Below are 21557 nucleotides of genomic sequence, written 5' to 3'. Positions count from 1 at the left end.
GGATAGGTCGTTGTACCTTAGGTTTTGCCTGGATTCACGGGTGCGTTCCCAAACACTATCACTACTCCAGCTAATCTTCCCAATTTAAAATAAAGATGGACATGATCTGTTTTTCATTGGTATGATCATTTGGCATCCATTTTTCCTCCATCTGTAGTATTAGAAAGTAATTTGGCATAAGGAGGTCCTTAATAAATACCCAAATTGGCGCTTTAGACGATCTCTCTTTTCTTTAGTGATTGGTTAAACTCCTGGCCTGGAGAAAGACTTTGGTCAACTATCAAAGGTCTTTTATTCAGGCTTCTCTTTCTCATAATAATAACAACCATATTTTGTTATCTTTTCCAATGTCTCCCTGCCTGGTGCTGAGACTCCTTCATTGCCATAACTTCAAGCCAACAGATGTTCCTTTTTACTCAAGAAGGTTGATATATGTTGTCCACCTTGGACTGGCTGCTCTGCCTTTGGAACTCTCTCTATATATACCCCCAACTGACCAATGTTCACCCATAGGTAGGGACATCTCTACACCCATATTCAGCAGGAAGAAGTTACAGAAGATGAGAACTTCCACCTTCAACAACCTTAAAGATTTAAGGGTCAGAACTGTTCAGCAGGGAATGATGTGGAGAACAAAGGCAAAAGGAAATGTAGATAAAATTAGATTTCCTTCTAACCTGCAGCACACTGACAAATATTTGAGACTGGCAGAGTATGACATTCCTCCAGGAACTCCCAACTGTCTTAATGTTACTACCTTGCTAGAAGAAAAAGCAACATTAACTTACAATAGCTAGGCCTCCAGGATCCTGTAAATCTTCTAAACTTTTTGGAAACTTCCCACTGTCTTTACCTCCCCCATCTCCAAAGTATATAATCAATTGCTCCTCACAATCCCAGTGCAGCCCTTTCTGCCCACGGGCCCTGTCCCCGTGCTATAATAAAAAATACCTTTTTGCACCAAAAACGTCTCAAGAATTCTTTCTTGGCCGTTGGCTCTGAACCTCAACATTTCCACATCAGTTATTACTTAATTTTCACTGGAGACTAGGGTTTCTTAAGTTAAAATTCTGCCAAATGTAATTAAGACTGATGGAAATGATAAGGAAAGAAAGTCTGTATGTAGCAAAGTAGGAAATGTGTAAGGAAGGTATAAGAAATGATAATACATTTTGTTGAGGGGGAAAAAAAAAAAGTAATTGTGCCCTAAAATCAGACTGGCTATTTAGAGAGAAAAGGCTTAGAACAAAAACTGAAAAAGAGAGTTGTATATAAGGTTTGTGAAGGGAAATCTTTGGAAAGAATTTTATATGTGGTCAAGACTGAAACTGAAATAAATGGATTTTAAAAGCATACTGGCATAAGATTGAAATTCTGTTTTTCTCTCTGTTAAAAAGACAGTTTTTTTGGATTATTGGTCTGCTCCTGATAAGAAATTGTAAACAAAGGTTTTTCTTACCTGCCCAGAAAACCAAAGCTTCTATGTTTTGTCTTTATCAGGTCTTCCATTACTTAAGAAAGTTAAAATTTCTCAATATTGAAGGAGCTAAGTTTTGTGAACAACTGTATAACCTTCTGTAGAATCTCTTACTGCCAGCATGGTTAATTAAGTATTGAGTTTTTTATACTGATCTGTGATCCTATTTAGGCATGTGCTTTAAAAGTTCCCAAGATTCGAATTCTAAATGAAGCCTTTTCAACTAATTAGGCTTGTTTATTTGGTGTTAAATTACTTGGGAAGCATTGTCAAATAAATGATAATAAACCTTAGGTTATATTGTTTGGGTAAATGCTATAACTGTTCTAGAAAATACATGAAATTTCTGAAGTTTCAAATATGTTCTGGTATAAGGTCATCACTTGACATTCTAATTATTAAAATGCTATGTGTCACAGAAATAAGCAGATTTCCTTGTTAACTGCATTATCATGAACTCTCATCAGATCTTTAACCATGTCCATTTCTTAGTCTTTTATCATTTATAGTTATCATTCTGATGCTCTTGCAGAATGAGTTTTGTCTTCAAGGAGATTTATGAAAAGGACTTTCTAACAAACAGGTTTTTGATATCCTTAAGATCATAAAATTAAACTGGATAAGAATTTCCAGAACTAATGGGAAAGCTGCATCAAAACAAAGCAAGAATTAGTAACATGGGACTGAATGAATTGAGGAAGATGATTATAGTTTTTTTTTATGATTCTTGTTTGGAACATTGCTGGTTCTCTAATATTTGCTCTTTTATATTTAAGGAGTTTTTTCTCTTAAGATATCTATAACTTACAGAACTATGATAATATATTCTTTTGGGAGTAAATTGAAACATTTAACTTTTCTCCTTACCTGGACCCTCTGAAATTCAGAAACACTCAGTGAGTATTCTTTCTTTCATAGCAATATAATTATTTGCATAAGTTCAATGAAACTGTTCTCCTTGTAACAGGACACCATTGGAAACACTGGTTACATTACCAGAGCTTTGACTAGCATGTCATATTTGAGAGAGACATGCATAGACTCAGATATGACCAGACGGCTTTAAGAAACTCAGATTGATTTTATGGAGCCAATAAAGCCCCTTGGAAATATCAGTGTGATACCTTGCTTACAGAGTTCCCAGCAGCCTTACCTGGTAAATAAAGAAGGTCACTTCCTGGCAGGTGTAGGAACTTCGGGATATGTTGAAGACCTTGAGAAGAGAGAAATTCACCCAAATCTATAGGTATTGCAGGCACAGTGTGATGGCAAGTATTTGGTTTGGCTCTGGATTCGAGAAGCTATTAAAAGCTCAGTCTAGGGCGCCTGGGTGGCTCAGTCGTTAAACGTCTGCCTTCAGCTCAGGTCATGATCCCAGGACCCTGGGATCAAGCCCCATTTCAGCCTCCCTGCTCAGCAGGAAGCCTGCTTCTCTCTCTCCCCCTGCCTGTGTTCCTGCTCTTGCTATCTCTGTCAAAAAAAAAAAAAAAAAAATAGCACAACCTAGAGATTCCTTATAAAAAGTTCGAGGAAGGGGCACCTGGGTGGCTCAGTCGTTGGGCGTCTGCCTTCAGCTCGGGTCGTGGTCCCAGGGTCCTGGGATCGAGCCCTGCATCGGGCTCCCTGCTCGGTGGGATGCCTGCTTCTCCCTCTCCCACTCCCCCTGCTTGTGTTCCCTCTCTCGCTGTCTCTCTCTCTGTCAAATAAATAAAATCTTAAAAAAAAAAAAAGTTCTAGGAAAAAAAAACCAGGGAAGAGTCCAAGATGGTGGAGGAACAGGAGACCTTAATTTCATCTGGTCCCAGGAATTCAGCTAGATAGCTATCAAACCATTCTGAACACCTGCGAACTCAACAAGAGATCAAAGAAAAGAATAGCTGCAACTCTACAAATAGACAAGCAACCACTTTCTGGAAGATAGGACGTGCAGAGAAGTGAATCCAAGGCAAGTGAATCCAAGGCAACATATGGGAAGATAGACGGCAGGGGGAGGAAGCCTCCGTCAGCTGCTACCGGCAAGTGATAGAGCAGCAGAGTACAAAATTGAAACTTTTAGAAGTCTGCTCTGCTGAGGGATGTCGCTCTGGCAGCTAAGTGGGGACAGTGTGGTCTCAGGACCCTCGGGGTCACAGAAAGACCGGGGGTGCCTGAGTGCGGCAGAGCTCCCAGGTATCGGAGCGGGGAGGCCGGCTGCAGAGACGGAGCCGAGGTGCAGGCTCTCAGCTCAGGGTTGCCATAAACCTTGATCTGTGGCACAGTCGGGCCATTGCTCCTCCAGCAGGGACCCAACAAGCGGCAGATCCGGGGAGACTCCCCTTCCTCCCCCAGGAGGAGCGGCACGGGAGCACACCGCAGGGATCTGCTGGGATTGGAGACTCCACACGGGGTCGTGTGCCAGAGATAGAAACTCTCGGTCACAGGCCGGGTGAGCGAGGAGTGCAACTGGAGACTGGGGAGATGGGAGTGATTGCTTTTCTCTGGGGGCGCACTGAGCAGCAGGGCCCGAGTTCTCGGCTCCTCCGGGGCGGAGATTGGGAGGCCGCCATTTTCACTCTCGTCCTCCAAAGCTGTGCGGAAAGCTTGCAGGGAACAAAAGCTCCCGAGAATAACCCTGAGCAGATTACTTAACCCTGACGGGCAAGGGCAGGGCAATTCTGCCTCCGGCAAAGACATTTGGGAACCATGGCAACAGGCCCCTCCCCCAGAAGATCCCAGCAAGAACAGCCAGCCAAGGCCAAGTTTACCGATCAATGAGAACTGCAAAACTCCAGCGCTAGGGGAATACTGCACATAGAATTCATGGCTTTTTTACCATGATTCTTTAGTCTTTAAACTTTAATTTTTAAAATTTTTTCTTTTCTCTTTTTTAAAATTTTTTCTTCTTTCCTTTTTCAACCAACGTCTTATCAATTCCTTTTTTAAAATCTTTTTTAATTTTCATTTTATCTAGGGATATTCTGTCCCTTCATTGTATTTAACCTTATGTTTGTATATATATGTTTTTCTTTCTTTAAAATTTTGGGATGCAGTTTCTTCTAAAAGACCAAAATACACCCAAAATCTAGTGTATGGCTCTGTTCTATTCACACGCCTGATCATATGCTCTTTTTTTTCTTCTTTTTTTTGTTTTGTTTTGTTAAAGACTTTTTTAATTTTCATCTTTATAGTTACATTCTATCTTCTCAATGTATTTAATTTTATTTTTGTATATATAAGTTTTTCTTTCTTTACAGTTTTGAGATGTGGTTTCCTTTAACAAAATGACCAAATACACTCAGGAGATAGTGTATTGCTCTGTTCTGTTCACCTGTTTATATCCCTTCCTTTTGTTGTTGTTTTGTCTTTTGTTTTTTCTTTTTTTTTAAGATTTTATTTATTTATTTGACAGAGAGAGATAGCTAGAGAGGGAACACAAGCAGGGGGAGTGGGAGAGGGAGAAGCAGGCCTCCCGCCTAGCAGGGAGCCCGATGTGGGGCTTGATCCCAGGACCCTGGGATCATGACCTGAGCCAAAGGCAGACGCTTAACGACTGAGCCACCCAGGTGCCCCTGTTTTTTCTTGTTTTTAATTTCCATTTTTACAGTTACATTCTATCCTTTCACTGTATTTAATTTTATTTTTGTACATATACAAGTTTTTCTTTCTTTACACTCTTGGGATCTAGTTTTCTAAAAAAGAGACCAAAATACACACAGAATCCAGCATATTGTTCTATTCTACACACCTCTCTGATTATGTTCTCTGCCCCCACCCCCCGGTTTTGGGTCACTTCTGATTTGTTTAGGGTATATTTCTGTGGGGTCGTTGTTGCCCTTTCAGTATTTTGTTCTCTCGTACATCAATTCATCTCTGGACAGAATGACAAGACAGAAAAACTCACCTCAAAAAAGAGAAAAAGAGGCAGTACTGACTGCCAGGGACCTAATCAGTATGGACATTAGTAAGATGTCAGAACTAGAGTTCAGAATAATGATTATAAATATACTAGCTGGGCTTGAAAAAAGCATAGAAGACACTAGAGAATCCCTTTCTGGAGAACCAAAATCTAACCAAGTTGAAATCAAAAAGGCTATTAATGAGATGCAATCAAAAATGGAGGCTCTAACTGCTAGGATAAATGAGGCAGAAGAAAGAATCAGTGATATAGAAGACCAAATGATGGAGAACAAAGAAGCTGAGAAAAAGAGAGATAAACAACTACTGGATCATGAGGGGAGAATTTGAGAGATAAGTGATACCATAAAATGAAACAATATTAGAATAATTGGGATCCCAGAAGAAGAAGAAAGAGAGACAGAGGGGCAGAAGGTATATTGGAGCAAATTATAGCAGAGAACTTCCCTAATTTGGGGAAGGAAACAGGCACCTAAATGAGGGAGGCACAGAGAACCCCCCTCAAAATCAATAAAAATAGGTCAACACCCTGACATCTAATAGTAAAACTTACAAATCTCAGAGACAAAGAGAAAATCCTGAAAGTGGTTCGGGACAAGAGGTCTATAACCTACAAGGGTAAAAACATTACACTGGCAGCAGACCTTTCCACAGAGACCTGGCAGGCCAGAAAGGACTGGCATGATATATTCAGGGTACTAAGCAAGAAAAATATGTAGCCAAGAATACTTTATCCAGCTAGGCTGTCATTCAAAATAGAAGGAGTGATAAAAAGCTTCCAGGGCAAACAGAAACTAAAAGGATTTGTGAACACCAAACCAGCCCTACAAGAAATATTGAAAGGGGTCCTCTAAGCAAAGAGAGAGCCCCAAAGTGGCACAGACCAGAAAGGAAAAGAAACAATATACGGTAATAATCACCTTACAGGCAATACAATGGCACTATATTCATATCTTTCAACAGTTACCCTGAATGTAAATGGGCTAAATGTCCCAATCAAAAGACACAGGGCATCAGATTGGATAAAAAAGCAAGACCCATCAATACACTGTCTGCAAGAGACTCATTTTAGACCCCAAGACACCTCCAGATTTAAGTGAGGGGGTGGTGCTAATGGACATCATGCTAATGGACATCAAAAGAAAGCTAGGGTGGCAATCCTTACATCAACAAGTTATATTTTAAACCAACGACTATAATAAGAGATGAGGAAGGACACTATATCCTACTTAAAGGGTCTATCCAACAAGAAAATCTAACAATTTTAAATATTTATGCCCCTAATATGGGAGCAGCCAATTATATAAGCCAATTAATAACAAAATCAAAGAAACACATCGACAATAATACAATAATAGTAGGGGACTTTAACACACCCCTCACTACAATGGACAGATCATCTAAGCAAAAGATCAACAAGGAAATAAGGGCTTTGAATGACACACTGGACCAGATGGACTTCACAGATATATTCAGAACTTTCCATCCCAAAGCAACAGAATACACATTCTTCTCTAGTGCCCATGGAACATTCTCCAGAATAGATCACATCCTGGGTCACAAATCAGTCTCAACTGGTACCAAAAGATTGGGATCATTCCCTGCATATTTTCATACCACAATGCTTTGAAACTCAAACTCAGTCACAAGAGGAAAGTTGGAAAGAACGCAAATACAAGGAGGCTAAAGAGCATCCTCCTAAAGAATGAATGGGTCAACCAGGAAATTAAAGAAGAATTAAAAAAATTCATGGAAACAAATGAAAATGAAAACACAACTGTTCAGAATCTTTGGGATGCAGCAAAGGTGGTCCTAAGAGGGAAGTATATAGCAATACAAGCCCTTCTCAAGAAACAAGAAAGGTCTCAAATACACAACCTGAAGGAGCTGGAGAAAGAACAGCAAATAAAGCCTAAGCCCAGCAAGAGAAGAGAAATAATAAAGATTAGAGCAGAAATCAATGAAATAGTAACCAAATAGAACAGATCAACGAAACTAGGAGCTGGTTCTTTGAAAGAATAAGATTGATAAACCCCTGGCCAGACTTACCAAAAAGAAAAGAGAAAGGACCCAAATAAATAAACTCATGAATGACAGAGGAGAGATCACAACCAACACCAAAGAAATACAAACAATTATAAGAACATATTATGAGCAACTATATGCCAACAATTTAGATAATCTGGAAGAAATGGATGCACTCCTAGAGATGTATAAACTACCAAAACTGAACCAGGAAGAAACAGAAAACCTGAACATACCCATAACCAGCAAGGAAATTGAAGCAGTAATCAAAAATCTCCCAACAAAGAAGAGCCCAGGGCCAGATGGCTTCCCAGGGGAATTCTACCAAACATTTAAAGAAGAATTAATACCTATTCTTCTGTAACTGTCCCAAAAAATAGAAATGGAAGGAAAACTTCCAAACTCTTTTTATGAGGCCAGCATTACCTTGATCCCAAAACCAGACAAAGACCCCATCAAAAAGGAGCATTACAGACCAATATCCCTGATGAACATGGATGCAAAAATTCTCACCAAAATACTAGCCAATAGGATCCAACAGTACATTAAAAGGATTATTCACCACGACCAAGTGGGATTTATTCCTGGGCTGCAAGGTTGGTTCAACATCCACAAATCAATCAATGTGATACAATACGTTAATAAAAGAAAGAACAAGAACCATATGATCCTCTCAATAGATGCAGAAAAAGCATTGACAAAGTACAGCATCCTTTCTTGATTAAAACTCTTCACAGTGTAGGGATAGAGGCTACATACCTCAATATCATAAAAGCCATCTATGAAAAACCCACAGCGAGTATCGTTCTCAATGGGGAAAAACTGACAGCTTTCCCCCTAAGGTCAGGAACACGGCAGGGATGTCCACTATCACCACTGCCATTCAACACAGTATTAGAAGTCCTAGCCACAGCAATCAGACAACAAAAAGAAATCAAAGGCATCCAAATCGGCAAAGAAGAAGTCAAACTCTCACTCTTTGCAGATGATATGATACTCTATGGGGAAAACCCAAAAGACCCCACCCCAAAATTGCTAGAACTCATACAGGAATTCAGTCAAGTGGCAGGATATAAAATCAATGCACAGAAATCAGTGGCATTCCCATACACCAACAATGAGACAGAAGAAAGAGAAATCAAGGAGTCGATCTCATTTACAATTGCACCCAAAACCATAAGATACCTAGGAATAAATCTAACCAAAGAGGCAAAGGATCTGTACTCAGAAAACTATAGAACACTCATAAAATAAATTGAGGAAGACACAAAGAAATGGAAAAACGTTCCATGCTCATGGATTGGAAGAACAAATATTGTGAAGATGTCAATGCTACCTAGAGCAATCTACACATTCAATGCAATCCCTATCAAAATACCATCAACTTTTTTCACAGAACTGGAACAAATAGTCCTAAAATTTGTTTGGAACCAGAAAAGACCCTGAATAGCCAAAGGAATGTTGAAAAAGAAAACCACAGCTGGTGGCATCACAATTCCGGACTTCAAGCTCTATTACAAAGCTGTGGTCATCAAGACAGTATGGTACTGGCACAAAAACAGACACATAGGTCAATGGAATAGAATAGAGAACTCAGAAATGGACCCTCAACTCTATGGTCAACTAATCTTCGACAAAGCAGGAAAGAATATGCAATGGAAAAACGACAGTCTCTTCAACAAATGGTGTTGGGAAAATTGGGACAGCCACTCACAGAAGAATGAAACTGGACCATTTCCTTACACCACACGCAGAAATAGACTCAAAATGGATGAAAGACCTAAATGTGAGACAGGAACCATCAAAATCCTTCAGGAGAACACAGGCTGCAACCTCTTCAGCCACAGCAACTTCTTCCTAGACACATCGCTAAAGGCAGGTAAACAACGTCAAAAATGAACTATGGGGACTTCATCAAGGTAAAAAGCTTTTGCACAGCAAAGGAAACAGCCAACAAAACCGAAAGACAACCGACAGAATGGGAGAAGATATTTGCAAATGACATATCAGATAAAGGGCTAGTATCCAAAATCTATAAAGAACTTATCAAACTCAACACCCAAGGAACAAATAATCCAATCAGGAAATGGGCAGAAGAGATGAACAGACATTTCTGCAAAGAAGACATCCAAATGGCCAACAGACACATGAAAAGTGCTCAACATCACTCGGCATCAGGGAAATACAAATCAAAACCACAATCAGAGACCTCACACCAGTCAGAATGGCTAAAATTAACAAGTCAGGAAATGACAGATGTTGGCAGGGATGCAGAGAAAGGGGAACCCTCCTACACTGTTGGTGGGAATGCAAGGTGGTGCAACCACTCTGGAAAACAGTATGGAGGTTCCTCAGAAAGTTGAAAATAGAGCTACCATATGACCCAGCAATTGCACTACTGGGTATTTACCCCAAAGATACAATTGTAGTGATCCGAAGGGGCACCTGTACCCCAATGTTTATAGCAGCAATGTCCACAATAGCCAAACTATGGAAAGAGCCAAATGTCCATCGACAGATGAATGGATAAAGAAGATGTGGTGTGTCTGTGTGAAATGGAATTTTATGCAACCATCCAAAAAAAAGAAAAGAAAAGAAATCTTGCCGTTTGCAACGACGTGGATGGAAATAGAGGGTATTATGCTGAGTGAAATAAGTCAATCAGAGAAAGACAATTATCATATGATCTCACTGATATTTGGAATTTAAGAAACAAGACAGAGTGGGTGGCTCACTCAGTTAAGCGTCTGCCTTCAGCTCAAGATCCCAGGGTCCTGGGATCAAGCCCCAGGTCAGGCTCTCTGCTCAGTGGCAGCCTGCTTCTCCCTCTCCCTGCTGCTCCCCTGGCTGGTACTCTCTCTCTGTCTAATAAATTAATAAAATCGTAAAAGAAAAATCTTCTCTTGGGGTCCTGGGTGGCTCAGTTGGTTAAGCAACTGCCTTCGGCTCAGGTCATGATCCTGGAGTCCCTGGATCGAGTCCCACATCAGGCTCCCTGCTCAACAGGGAGTCTGCTTCTCCTTCTGACCCTCCCCCCTCTCATGTGCTCTCTCTCTCTCTCTCTCATTGTCACTCTCTCAAATAAAAAAAAAAAAAGAAGAAGAAACAAGGCAGAGGATCATAGGGGAAGAGAGGAAAAAATAAAACAAGATGAAACCAGAGGGAGACAAACCATAAGAGACTCTAAATCTCAGGAAACAAACTGAGGGTTGCTGGAGGGGAGGGGGGTGGGGTGGGGGGGATAGGGTGGCTGCGTGATGAACATTTGGGAAGGTATGTCTTGTGGTGAGTACTGTGTTGTGTAAGACTGATGAATCACAAACCTGTACCTCTGAAACAAATAATACATTATATGTTAATAATAATTAAAAAAAAGTTCTAGGAAAGCAGATTTTAAAAGATCTATATGATTAATCACGATTCTTACTAAGCTTATGCAAATAATTAGGCCATCTTTGTTGTTAAAACTGGACTTTTTTTTTTTACAAACAAATTAGTCTTGATTTGGCTAGCTGATAAAAATGATGGTAATTATAGAGAGAAAATATGTTTCAATAACACATCTTTGTAGAGATTCAATTTTAATACTACTTATTATAAGCTAAACTAGATCCTGAGTTCTTCTGGTTTCCTCAAATATCTGGCTATGGCTTTTTAACTAAGGTTTCCAATATTCTTCCATTCTCTTGACTGAAAGTCATTAAAAATGAAAACTGTCCTTTTTCTTAAAACCCTGAAAATTGATGCTAGACAATTTGAGGTCAGCTTCAGAGAAACTGCCACAAAACTCATGTATAGACAATCTTTGTGCCTGCTGAAGTACATACAGGCCATTCAAAAGGATCACCAGAGACATTAGAATTACAAACCAGAAAATTTCATCTGATTCCCACTGCCTGTTTCACCTGATTTCAGCTGCCACTCCAGATGAGAATGCTTTCAAGCCTGACATCTAAAAAAATCTTACCAGGAGCACTTGAGACTCAGACTGGATTTGTAATTTGCTCTAACCATTGACTTATATTTCTCTTTTGTTTCCATAAAAGTGCCTCTTAATTACCTGATTGCTTGCTAAACAAAACAGTCTATATGATGGGTAACACCACATGCTATACATTTAAGGCCTTAAATGACTTCCAAAATAGAGTTACATTATTATCATTTTTTTAGAGAGCGAGCAAGTGTGAGAGAGCAGGGGTGGGGGTATGTGGGGAGGGGCACAGGGAGAGGGAGAGAGAGAATCTTAAGCAGGCTCCACACCCAGTGCAGAGCCCAGTGAGGGGCTCCATCTCATGACCCTGAGTTCACGACCTGAAATCAAGAGTCAGATGCTTAACCGACTGAACCATCCAGGCATCCCAGCATTACATTATTTATTAATCACTAACGTAACTCAAATGCTTAAAGCAGTTCTACAAAACAGAATGGCACTAGATGTCTTAACAGCAGCACAAGGAAGAACATGTGTCATTATTAAAATGGAATGTTGTGTCTCCATTCCAGATTATGACAAAAATGTAACAGGGTTACTTACAGATATTACTAACCAGATTGGTGCTCTTAAAGACCCTACATTGTCACTTAATGATTGGTTGGGAGATGGACCTTAAAGGGTCTTATCACACTTATTTTTATCATATTAATCCTAATGGGTTGTCTCTTTTGCTTTGTTCTCTCCTGTTGTCAAGGTACATGTAAACAGTTCCTGACTCCTTTGCCCAGTCAACAGATGATCCTTACTATACGAAATAATCTCCTCAATGTCCACTCTGGACTCTGCAGCAGTGGTCTTCTGTGATTACTATTCACAGGAACAGACAGTGACCAATTTTGCTCCATAGGTAGGGACATCTCTATAACCCCGTCAGCTTGAAGTTACAGAAGACGAGCCCTTTGTCCTTCAGCAACCTTAAAGATTTAAGGACCGAAAATTGGTCAGTGGGGAAAATGATGAGGGACAGAAGCAGGAAAATGTTTACCCTTAGTCCAGAAGGCTGACCTAAAGCCTACAAAGTTTTGATAAGCATCAAATAAGTGCCCATTGCTACACTCTTTAAGGGTCTCATGACTACCTGTATATCTCACCTATAGTTAATATCAAACTGAATGATAGGCACCAGAGAAATCTTGCAAAAGTAGTTTTACAAGTAGAAATTAAAAGAAATGCAAAGAAACTTTTGTAATCTGACACTCCCTGCATGCCCCCTTCTCTTCAATTACTAAGTATATAACCACCAGCCTCACACAGCAAAAAGCACAGCTCTTTCTGCCCATGGTCCTATCCCTGTGCTACTTAGATAAACTAAGTTGCACCGTAAAGGTCTCAGGAATTATTTTTCTTTCTTTCTTTCTTTTTTTAAGATTTTATTTATTTGTTTGAGAGAGAGAGACACAGCGAGAGAGGGAACAGAAGCAGGGGGAGTGGGAGAGGGAGAAGCAGGCTTCCCGCTGAGCAGGGAGCCCGACGCAGGGTTCAATCCCAAGACCCTGGGATCATGACCTGAGCCGAAGGCAGACGTTTAACGACTGAGCCACCCAGGCGCCCCTCAAGAATTCTTTCTTGACTGTTGTGCTCAACTAGCCCACATCAAAATGAAGAGGTCTGAGGTGGGCCTGGCTGAGGAGACCATGGGGCCCTGAGAGGCCTGCTGAGGATATGGGCCTTTATCTGAGTTCAACAAGGAGCCACCATTTTAAGCAGAAGTATGGTAGGATCTGCTATCCTTCATTCATCTATAAAAAATCTGTGCCTGCCATGCGTCCCACACTTTAGGGTGCTGGAGAACTGTGTTTAAGGCAGTGATAAAAAAAGAAATAAGTTCCCTACCCTCACGGGTTTCACATGCTAATAGAGAAGAACAAATGATAAGTGACCGATAAATACTTTCAGAGAGTTACCTGATATTAAAAAGTAAAGTGGTAATAGGATTGGGTGACTGGGGAGGGGCTGCTACTTAAGAAATGGTGATAGGGCGCCTGGGTGGCTCAGTTGGTTAAGCGACTGCCTTCGGCTCAGGTCATGATCCTGGAGTCCCTGGATCAAGTCCCGCATCGGGCTCCCTGCTCGGCAGGGAGTCTGCTTCTCCCTCTGACCCTCCTCCCTCTCATGCTCTCTGTCATTCTCTCTCTCAAATAAATAAATAAAATCTTTAAAAAAAAAAAAAAAAAAAAAAAAGAAATGGTGATAGAGATACCTGAGAGGAGCCCTGAATAAGAACAAGCAAGCGAAATCTGGGTAAGCAGCTGAGGGCAGCAGAGGAAACAATTCATGCAAAGCCCGAGGGTGGAATAGATTTGGTGTGCTGAGGGAGGGCAAGGCGTGCATCGAGGGGAGCAGGAGGATGAGAGAAGGTGGTGAGACAGGCTGAGATGACGGTAAGGTTGCCCGTGGATGAGGGTGAGAGAAGGAAACGCCATTCTGCAACATGTCATAGTTCTTTTCTTAACGTTTTAAAGATCTTTATTTCTTTATGAGAGGGAAGGAGAGAGAGAGTGAGTCAGCACTAGTGGGGGGAGGGGCAGAGAGAGAGGGAGAGAGAGAATCTTAAGCAGAATCTCAGCTGAGCGTGGAGCTGGATGCGAGGCTCGATCTCACTACCCTGAGATCATGACCTGAGCTGAAATCAAGAGCCGGATACTTAACTGCTTAAGCCACCCAGGCGCCCCTCATTATTTTCTTTAAATCAAGTAAAATCTGATGCAGAGCCCTATCACATCCAATATCTGCCAAGAGCAAGGCTCTGTTACCTACCCTGGATCTCACAAAATCCTTGAGGCAAGTCTGGGGACCCTAGACAATGAGGACTGGGCTGCTAATACCCAAAAGTTGAAACCCCTAGAAAGAGGCAAGCTCAGACTTTGGAGCCAGGCACTTGAGGGCACACTGAGGCCTGGGGCACAGTCCCTATGGTCTGGGAGACCTGGGCCTCTTCTCGTCTTCTGGCAAAGGCACTCAATTCAGCACTGCCCCCAAGCCCAGAGAATCCCCTGAAGCAGGTGAAACTGCTGGAAAACAAAAGGCAGGTTGTCTGCTTTGCTCCTACTTCCTACTAGGTAACCCGAGCCCTCTGAGGCAAAGGAGCACAAAGGCCTTGCAATTTGCTGGGAACTGGAACTGGGGTTAGGGCAGTCATTACCTGCACATGTATTCTAGAATGACCACTATGGCTGCAGCATGATGTGCATTAGGAGGGCTGACAGTGCAACCATTTTTGCCACAAAGGAATTTCAGTGGTGACTGTCTAAATTCAGTGGCTAACTTCAATCAACTGAGGGCATTTCTGACATCCTCAACCACGATGGATCCTCACTTTTCCAGTTCCGCACTTTTCCAGGCTCCTTTCTGGGTCACAGCACCACTCTAGGAGGGCAGAACTCCTTTCTCTTTGCTTTTGCACTGAGAATTCTCACCTCAAAAGCTGGATCTTGGAGTTGTTGCTGACTCCATCCTTCAAGCACAGACTTCAAAATAAAAAGATGTAAAATGAATTTTTTTAATTGGTTAGGTAAAATATAAGAGGCCTAAGAATCATAACTCATAACACCTATAAGCTAATGGAATTGGCTGCCAGCTTAAGGAACTCAAAACCCACCAGGTGTGGGTGCTGGGTGGGGCTGGCCATACCACAGCCTGCCCGCCTGCTGATTTCCCTAGCGGAGATGCTCCCTCCCAACCCTGCATCTCCAGATTGACCCTCTGCCTCTCCATGCCACGTGGCTCACTGCCACTGGACACCTGTAGCAAAAGAACAACTTACCTCATCAAACGTACAGTTCTTTTTTTTTTTTTTTTTTAAAGATTTATTTATTTATTTATTTGACAGAGAGAGAGATCATAAGTAGGCAGAGCAGCAGGCAGAGGGAGAGGGAGAAGCAGGCTCTCCACTGAGCAGGGCAGTCCTTTTTTTTTTTTTAAAGATTTTATTTATTTGTCAGAGAGAGACACAGCGAGAGAGGGAACACAAGCAGAAGGAGAGGCGGAGGGAGAAGCAGGCTTCCCGCTGAGCAGGGAGCCCATTGCGGGGGCTCGATCCCAGGACCGTGGGATCATGACCTGAGCCGAAGGCAGACGCTTAACGACTGAGCCACCCAGGCGCCCCATGGGCAGTCCTTCTTGAAATGAATTCTACCCCCTAAATTCCTTAGATTTCTCATTCCATTAAGTCACTCGGGCTGGCAACCTGTCCTCTTGAATTTTCTCCCTCTCTAAATCCTCCTGTCCACTAGGCTTTCTTTTTTTTTTTTTTTTAAAGATTTTATTTATTTATTTGAGAGAGAGAGAATGAGAGAGACCACATGAGAGGGGGGAGGGTCAGAGGGAGAAGCAGACTCCCTGCAGAGCAGGGAGCCCGATGCGGGACTCGATCCAGGGACTCCAGGATCATGACCTGAGCCGAAGGCAGTCGCTTAACCAACTGAGCCACCCAGGCGCCCTCCACTAGGCTTTCAGAACGTAGATTCTGTGAAATAACACTGATTCTACCGTAAGGGGATAGCCTATGGCTCTCAATTCTAATAACATAACCCTGTGAGAATCACTGTGGGAGAGCGAGGAGTGATTTTCCTACCTTGACCTTCCTGTAACTCCTTCCAACCATCAGATAGTTCTCCTGAGGCTCGCAGAACAAGGAGAATATTAAATATTTCATTTCAAAGTTTCCCCCTTATTGGAATAAAACACTTGAAAAAGCAGAGAACAAACTGCTAAAGAGCCTTTGTTTCAACACAACCCGCAGGGACATCCAGAGAGAAGGGGACATGGTTCCTTTAAACTATAACTTCACTAGACAGAAATGTCAAACTTATTCTGGTGTTTCTATGCTGAAGTTAACAAAAAGCATGACACACTCATTTCAATTTTTTATTAAAATACTCTTTTGCCTATAGGGACAACCAAAGAAAAAATACATAGTTCTGTATGTTGTAGATCATGTGAAATACAATTAACATAGACTCTGGGGAATGTAAAATAGATTTTTAAAATCTTCAAAGAAGCTTTCACAAAAACAAACTTGGTCTTAGTTTCTTTTCTCTATTTTGATGCTACTCTGCTTTATAAATAATTGTTCCAATATTCTAATATCTTACCAATTTTGTTTTCTGAATCTTTAGAAATAGTTTTTCTAAATGAAAGCCTCTATAGCATTCTATGTAAACAAAGACTTGCTTTATTTGAATTATCATTTGATTTGGTGCCACTATTTTGAGTACAATTTCTGCAATAATTTGATGCTAATTGGGGTGGGGAGGGACAAAAAACTAATTAGGAGCAAAGAACCTTTTATATATGGCTTATATAATACCTACTATTTCAGTTCTTTTTACCTAGTTATAAAAAAGTTAACAACCTAATTTTTGATTTAAAACAAGAAAGAATTTTTACCAGAGCTTCAATTTAGAAGTGAATTGTACTTAGAATAGTAATAAAAGGTCTAAATTTTAGTGGGGCTACTGATTTCTCAAATGTTATATTTTTAATTTGGAAAACATTGTTATTCAAAACCTGAAATACATTATAAACTGGAAATGGAATCTTTTAGGTGAACTCTGTCTTTCAACCCCATCATAAACCACAAAAACTAAGTAAAATTGAATATAAAATTTACCATTACATTTAGGGGTAATTTCTATTGGGAGAAAAAGATATAAGGAAAACCAGGTCAAATACAACATGGTTCAAGAAATTACCCTCCCAGTATAGGGGCAAAAGAGATATTACATTTGAAAATTTAATAATGAGAGCCTAATCAAGGTGATAAATACAGTTAAAAAACGTTTGTTGACATATTTAAGGCAACATTAAGCAGGCTGTCAATAAACAAAAAACGATTTCTTTATTCATAAGTATGAAATTACTTTGAAGAATAGCAAAGTGGAAATGAAGAAGCTGGATGCAGATTCTTTTAAAACTTTCTCTTTTTTAAGTTTAAAAGGTTTTAAGAAAACCTTTAGCTTTATAGGCATTAATGAAGAAGGGGAGCTAAAATGTTTTCAAGGCACTTTTAATTCTAGATAAAAGGAAGAAAAAGATATCCCAATGTTTTCCGATTTTAAATATACATACAAGAGCTAAATTTTAGCTTTTTTTTGAAAGGCCAAAAGTTTTTGAAAAGGCTAAAGTACCTTAAGTATTCATTAGAGTTGTCTGAAAGAACAGAAAAGGTATTAAGGCTTTAGATTTTATGACAGTTAATCATGATATTACATATGATCTTGTAACTACTATTCATATAATGAATACAAAGTGTCTAAGAGCATTAGCTATTTTTATGTACTAAAATATTTAGACATATAAAAAGATATTCCTACAAGTTACTTGTAATTCATAATGTACTGAAAAAATAATTTTGTAAAATTAAGAGTCTCTGTAATATAAATATTTATGTTTTAGATTCATGCTTGAAGACTGGGATTTTATTATGATGAAGGGTACACAGTATTTATCATTATTGAAACATGTAAAACAAAACAGTCTATAGTTAACATCATCTTGAACAGATCTCTTTTTCATTTCATAATCTTAACCTCCCACTGTAGGATTATATTTGTTTAATAAGAACATTCAATCCAGACAGAAACCTAAAGGAAAGATTACAATATAATAAAATAATTAATGTAAATAGTTTTAGGTTTGTTTCCCATAAGAATTGCCAGCACTTTCAACCTTCCCTGCTCATACCCTAAGTTTCTTCTTTATCCCCTATCACTCATCATTGGGGAACATGGCTCTGCCCATGCTAAGGCTGAGTGGGCTTGTTCTCTCTACCCAGCAGCATGGCTTCTCCTTTCATGGCTTCGCCTTGCCATCTCTGTACAACGGGACAAGCCATTTCCCTAGTGCTCTCAGTAGCATCTGATTTGGCAGGCATTTCCCATTCCTAGTGCTCTTTTAGCTGGTACCCTAAGTCAGAGAAATGCTTTAACTTTCTCATTATTTACCTAGCAGAATATTTAAGGCAGTGATATAGGTGTGCCTTGAAATTCTTGTTCAAAATTCTTTTATCACTACCTATATCAGTACTTTGGGCAAGGGGGTGTAGGAGAAGGAGAAACTTTCCCCAAAGTTCTGTCAACACGTGTATTACAGGATGGATTCTACTATATAAAAGTTTTAAACTGTAAAATGTAGTAAGCATTTACTTTCTAAAACCAACATTACAAGGTTTGAAATTAAGCTTTTAACGGTGATTTTTATGTGAGTTCTCAGGGTGATATATTTGAGTATCTAGATAAAGGAGATAAACGAGTCAAGGCACAGTGAATGAAGTCTAGCGTACAACTGGAAAAACTCAGTGTCCCAGTAGTAGTAAATGAAGAAATCATAACTTACGTTAACATGCTCTAACACTTTCAAAACCAAAGGCTTTTGGAATGCTAGAAAAAAATGACATCAGGCTTTATGTCAGAGACCTCAGATCTTTCAAGGAATTCTCTGTGTACTTGCTTCTCATACGACCAAAGTTATAAATGTATATAGGGGAAGGGGCTTATTGACAGTGGCTATAAAATCAACCAGAGCAGTTATAATTTAACACATTACTGCATTTGTCATACTTTAACTCAGTCCAAATTCTTTATATCTTCTTAACCTGCTAGCATTCTGGTGCAACCAGTAGACCTCACCAAATAGCTTTTTATATCTTTCTTGTTGACTAAATTGCTTTGGTTTGCATTCTTCTCCTTCTTTAAAACATGCAGTTCATACATTTGACAGTTTTACTACCATAGTCGATGCACTCTGGACCAATGCACTCACAGCAGGCGTTATGGAACCAGCGATATTTGGATGCTCCCATGGACTCACAGGATATTTTACACTGATGTATGGACATGCAGTCATCAAAATAAACCACAGTACACATGTGTTCTGAAAAATAAAAAATTAAGAGCTCAGAGCAAGAAAAGAGGTAAAGCAGGAAATGCTTTAATACCTGGCTGATATTAATAGTTATTCTTAGTTCCCTTACTGCTACTCTGCATAGGATAATGGATGAGGTGTAGGAAAAAAGATCACATATGTTAATTATATTGAGAAGGAAGTCAGAGTCTCCCACTCCAGCTGAAGAAGGTAAAGGGGCTTCCTTAGATTCTAGACTTTGATCTCAAAGTTAAGGTTACTGGGCTTAACATTTGATATGCTTCAGAGCTGTGACTTTTAAATTGGGCATTTCTGATAAGATTTCCTCAGAGGAGAGAATTCTCCAGCTAAAAGAAGTTTGAAAAATAATGTTCTAGGGGCACGTGGGTGGCTCAGTTGGTTGAGCATCCAAGTCTTGACTTCGGCTCGTGAGATTGAGCTCCACAGTCCAGCTCTATGCTAGACATGGAGCCTGCTTAAGATTCTCTCTCTCTCTCTCAAAAAAAAAGATTGTCTCTCTCCTTCTTCCTCTGCCCCTCACTCTTTTCACTCCCTCACTAAAAAAAAAAGAAAAAAAAAAGAAAAAATACTGTTCTAAAGTTATACTGAGAATTTACAATAAAATAAAGCAAACTTAATTCAAATGATGCAAAGTGGTTAGCAACACATGGCACAATTCAGCACTGGCTATTAAAAAATACTCTTATTATCAGTAGCAATTTCTAGTCTTGCTTTTCAACACAACTATTTTCGATTGTTTCAATTTTTAGTTCTCCTGGTAGTTAATGCCATCTGATGACCTTGGTAGGAGCATAAGGTATGTGAAATAAATAAAAAACAATAAAAACCATTAATTGAGAGAGTATGATTAAAGTCTGTTATTTTACAGAGCCATTTACAGAACTGATAAATCACCAGGGGTCTGAATAGTAAGGAAAGGCTTAATGGAAAAATCTGGACTTGTATTAGAAGAAGAATTAAAAGCAAAGTTACCAGGTAACAAAATAAGGAAAGTCACAAGGATACCAGTGTAGTGTGCATGGGGAATGGAGTGGAGGCAAGCCCACTGCAGTGAATGGTTAGCATCAGGACACAACAGAACCACTACTGAGTATCAGGTCAAAATGGAAAACAGGGAGGCCAGTATAGCATGAGACCAGGCAGACTAGGGATTGGCAGTGAGCAGGACAGGGGAGCTTTGAATCTCAGGTGATTAGTATTTACCAACTTCCTTTCATTTGTTTATTCAACAAGTATTTACTGAACACCTACTATGGAATAATAGCCATTAGGACTCAAAGAGTAACCAGAGAATCTAAGGAACTAAGTAGAAAATGGTAGACCTAGAAGGTAAAAACAGACAACAAATCGAAAAGTAAATATGGGGAGAAGGCAATTATAGGAATAGGAGGCAGTTTATTCCACCTGAGAGCAAGGGGTACCTAGAGAAGGTGTCAAAGAGGAAAAATTTTAACTCTGTCTTGAAAGATAGTTGGTATTTCCAGGAAACTTGGCTGCCTGGTAATTATTTCATTAAATTAAATAACATTTGAACAAACTTTATGAATTATTGAGTATCTATTATGTAGATTACATTTTTTTTTTTTCAAGATTTTATTTATTTATTTGAGAGAGAGAGAGCACAAGAGGGGGGAGCGGGAGAGGGAGAAGCAGACTCCCTGCTGAGCAGGGAGCCCGATGCGGGACTCGATCCCGGGACTCCAGGATCATGACCTGAGCCGAAGGCAGTTGCTTAACCAACTGAGCCACCCAGGCGCCCCCATGTAGATTACATTTTAATGGGGAAAATGGTAGCAAAATATCTGAATAAGGCACACTCCATATATTTCTGATCTTTTCCAAAATCTAGAATTTGTCTTTTAAGGTAGTTTAACAAAAAAACCCAATAAGAATTCTTAATCTGAATATCATTAACAAATGTTGTTTTGCTTTTACTACTGATGTCCAAAGTTCATACTATTTCACAAAGGCAGGACTGTAATAGAGGGCACAACAAAAACCCGAATAAAAAAAGTATAGGGGCGCCTGGGTGGCTCAGTCAGTTAAGCGTCTGCCTTTGGCTCAGGTCATGATCCCAAGGTGCTAGGCTCAAGCCCCACATCAGGCTCCCTGCTCAGTGGGGAGTCTGCTTCTCTCTCTCTCCCTCAGTCCCTGCTCATGCTCTCTCTCTCACTCACTTTCTCTCAAATAAGTAAAATCTTAAAGAGTACAAGTTATACTATTTATGTATAATTCATCTCATATTTTAAGAAATAACTGCAATTTTCATAATTGCCTTATTTT

The 21557-nt window shown here is 39.9% G+C and overlaps 1 protein-coding gene across 9 annotated transcripts in view; it reads right to left on the bottom strand.

Annotated features, from left to right (window-relative positions):
- TWSG1 (twisted gastrulation BMP signaling modulator 1) overlaps positions 1-21557 on the bottom strand; it is a 145058-nt gene that overhangs the window by 50181 nt on the left and 73320 nt on the right. For 5 of the 9 annotated variants that reach the window (XM_036092511.2, XM_078060597.1, XM_078060591.1 and 2 more), the window contains 2 exons: positions 19152-19262; positions 2631-2690 (listed from right to left, as the gene is read on the bottom strand). The exons of 1 other annotated variant lie outside the window; for it this stretch is intronic. In XM_036092511.2, coding sequence (XP_035948404.2) covers positions 2631-2690; positions 19152-19262 — 171 coding nt within the window. Of the gene's footprint in view, positions 1-2630; positions 2691-16242; positions 19263-21557 lie in introns of those variants that run through there. 3 more of the 9 variants (XM_078060592.1, XM_078060593.1, XM_036092510.2) reach the window with 2 other exon arrangements.

Source organism: Halichoerus grypus, chromosome 13 (genome assembly GCF_964656455.1).
Source record: "Halichoerus grypus chromosome 13, mHalGry1.hap1.1, whole genome shotgun sequence".
Taxonomy (NCBI): domain Eukaryota; kingdom Metazoa; phylum Chordata; class Mammalia; order Carnivora; family Phocidae; genus Halichoerus; species Halichoerus grypus.
Note: the sequence above shows the minus strand (reverse complement) of the source record. Positions and strands in the feature narration are given on the sequence as shown.